Raw genomic sequence first — 3,572 nt, forward strand, 5'->3', positions numbered from 1 at the left:
CAGGGAATATGCTTTGGCCATCAGGACATCCTGCCATTTGTAACAACATGGATTGACCCTGAAGATATTACACTAAGTAAGCTAATTCAGAAAGAGAAAGTCAAATACTGTATGATATCGTTATATGTGTAGTGTAAAGAAATCAAACTTGTAAAAACAGTAGAATGGTGTTTACCAGGAGATGAGGGGTTGGGCTTGGGGGATAGGACACATGTTATTAAGCTATATCAATTTGCAATTAGTAAATAGGTCCTAGAGATTTAATGCACCCTATAGTGAATATACACACCTATAATTGTGTTATAATCAAATTGCTAAGAGACCAGAACTTAATTATTCCAACCACTAAAAAGAAATAATTTTGTAATGTGATAGTGATGCCAATTATCACTGCAACAGCAATCATCTCCCTATAAAATTCTATGAATTTAACATGCTGTACACCTTAAATGTATACAACATTGTAAGTCAAACATTTCAATAGGAGAAAGGAAAAGTAATTTTCAGAAAACACTGTGTGTGTGTGTGTGTGTGTGTGCATACATACATACATAAATGGAAAAACAAAGATTACAGCCAACCAGGTTTGGCTTTCATAAAACAGATCCACAACTTGTTTGTGATGTGTTTAATGTTTCTAGGAGTCAAATCACTGAAGAAAATTTTATAGAGTACCCCAGGAAGCAGAGCAATGATTTCACCAATTAAAAAGTTATTAAGCTTTAAGTTGTATTCATATAATGATATGGGCCTATCTTAAAGAACAGCTAATGCATGGGGAATGAAGACACACTCTCATTTATCTGCCTTCTATGTCAGAACTTAATCAACTTAGAATTTCTAATATTATTGAGAAAGCTGATTAGAACACAAGACTTTGATCCCAGAGGCCAAAATCTTTTATCCTCCCGGAGTTTGCCAGTCAAACATGACTTCTCTTTCATACTCTGTAAAAATCGTAACCATTTTAGTCTTGAAAAAAAAAAAAAAAAGACAAACTAGAGTATGAAATTCATAGGCTCCATTGTAATCATTAGTCTCAGGCCACCCCACCCTCCCAACAACATTTACCCCAATTGTATTTAATCTCATTCTTTCTCATTCTTTTCCCCATTCACCCCTATCTTTCAAATTTTCCCAAGATGGAAAAAAAAAAAAAGTCTTCTTCCTAACTGACAGCTCACACAACTCTCCCAGATTGCCTATGTTTTATTCCTACAGTTTTATTCTATTAATTTAGATATTCTTATATATTACAAGGTAAAACATTTTAAATCAATATTTTAATTGGTATTTTGGCAACTAACTCGGAAGAAATTCACAGCCTGGTTGCTTTCTAGATGTATGATCAGAGCACCAAAACATACCCCAAGATGTATTTTTTAATTAAATATGGCTTTTTCAGTGAAGTAGAGCAACTGTACTCGTCCACAGTTAACCAAGTGGCCAAAGGACGGAGTTAAGGATCCAAACTAATCACATTCCAAATAATCAGTAAAATATGGATCTATGCATTCCGAATGCCTGCATTTTATGAAAGGTAGTGTGTTATTGACCAAGGAGAAATAAAACAATTTTTAAAGAACAAAGCTACTAATTCTAGACCATCGACACACCTCCTGGGCTGTGTATGTTCCCATCTGTACTCCTTACCAGAGCTGCTGCAGTATGAGGGGTCAACAGGTCTTCCATTTTTATCAGAGCAGGCTATAGCTCGAAAGCGCATTCCTTTTCCACATTCTTTGCTTTCTCCTTGCACCCGAAATCCTCCTCGCTGAGACTCTCTTCTGCCTTCTGGAATAATGCAATCTGACCAGTTTCCATAAGGTTCAGATATAAATACATTACAAGGGCATAGTTCCATTTCCACGAGAGGGTACAGGTCAGAGTCCTGGCATTTCTCTTTCTTCCTGCTTTTCCCTGTTCCAAAAAGAGACATTGCTATATTAATTTCATATCTGTTTTGTAAAAAGTCACATTATTGTCTTTACTAGCTCTTAGAAAATTTAATCTTACACTATAGCCTCCCCCTGCCCTGATTGTTTATTGCCATGAAAGTAAATCTTAGGACAATGAAAGCAATTCCCAAAGCACCTGTGAAATTCAAATTATTTTGGAAAAAATAAAATTAAAAATCGTTTTATGTTGGAGAGTGCCAAAAAAACAAACTAAAAAAAGATGCTTGCTACAGTGACTTAACAGCTAGAAAATTTGTTAATTCATTTAGTATAATTTTCCCTGTGACTTGTTGATAAAAGCAAATTATCGCCTCTCAGTCTTCCTTGGAATCAATGGTTTCCAGGGAAACCAACATAAACACCCTCTCTTTGAAGTACATTTCTGAAAATGGTTTATTTATTCAAAGGATGAAAGGACACCCTCCCATACAATGGCCCTGGAGTGAGGTCAGGTGTCACTCCGGGTGTGGCAGACAAAGTAGAACTTATTTTGGTCCTTGCCAGCAAGTAGCTCACAAATGCTGACACAATGAAATGAATGTTCCAATAACATTGGGTAATTTAATCCGAGAAAAAGGCATGGCTTCCACTTTGAGAGACTTTTAACTCAAGCATTCTAGAATATGACTTTGCCTTACCAATTGACTTTGATGGACCTTTTAGCTGTGATTCTGTCTATAAGTAATGAGAATGCAGAATCAATTCCCACTGCTCTGAGTACTTGATAATCATGTTTAATGGAGTTTCAAGTCAGCCTGTAACTTGATTTCAACTTTCTGGCCAATGTACTTCCACTCGATTCCTAAAAATTCTCAAGTAAATCTCATAATTATATTTTGTTACCTCATTAATAAGTCATCAGCTAGAGTCTTGGCAGGCTATAGAAAAATGAAGTAGGCTGATTTACTTACTGGTCTTATTCCCAGTCTTTATAGCTATTTTAGAAATGCTTAATACAAGCTGATGCATGGGATATTTTCTCATTGTCAAATAGTTTATTTATATTTTTACAGTTGCTGCTGGATGATTGGCTCTATAGGTCTGACATGCTGCTTATGACCACAATAAATAAGGATTCCTGCAGGACCTGAAATGATCTTGCAGGAATTTCAGGCATGCCACTACCTCTCTGGGAGGATATATTCATTTCCTCTACCATTAGGGGCATTTAGGGAGAAAAAGTTTGGGAAACACAGCTTCTATCATGGCCATGAGAATTTACTGGTTGAGATATAAAGAAACCAATCACGGGGCGCCTGGGTGGCGCAGTCGGTTGAGCGTCCGACTTCAGCCAGGTCACCATCTCGCGGTCCGTGAGTTCGAGCCCCGCGTCAGGCTCTGGGCTGATGGCTCGGAGCCTGGAGCCTGTTTCCGATTCTGTGTCTCCCTCTCTCTCTGCCCCTCCCCCGTTCATGCTCTGTCTCTCTCTGTCCCAAAAATAAATAAAAAATGTTGAAAAAAAAATTTTTTTTAAAGAAACCAATCACTAGGTTCTCTTTTCTGATCCATTAGCTTCACCCACAGAAAGAGTTTAACTTTTTTTTTTTTTTTATGTTTATTCATTTTTGAGAGGGAGGGGAGAGGGAGGGGAGAGGGAGGGGAGAGGGAGGGGAG

The 3,572-nt window shown here is 37.4% G+C and overlaps 1 protein-coding gene across 1 annotated transcript in view; it reads right to left on the reverse strand.

The window, feature by feature from the left end:
• The window catches only part of THSD7B (thrombospondin type 1 domain containing 7B), a 384,726-nt gene that overhangs the window by 31,143 nt on the left and 350,011 nt on the right, over positions 1-3,572 (reverse strand). The window contains exon 13 of the mRNA XM_049615274.1: positions 1,606-1,920. Coding sequence (XP_049471231.1) covers positions 1,606-1,920 — 315 coding nt within the window. The remainder of the gene's footprint in view (positions 1-1,605; positions 1,921-3,572) is intronic.

The sequence above is a fragment of the Panthera uncia genome (assembly GCF_023721935.1).
Source record: "Panthera uncia isolate 11264 chromosome C1 unlocalized genomic scaffold, Puncia_PCG_1.0 HiC_scaffold_3, whole genome shotgun sequence".
Classification (NCBI taxonomy): domain Eukaryota; kingdom Metazoa; phylum Chordata; class Mammalia; order Carnivora; family Felidae; genus Panthera; species Panthera uncia.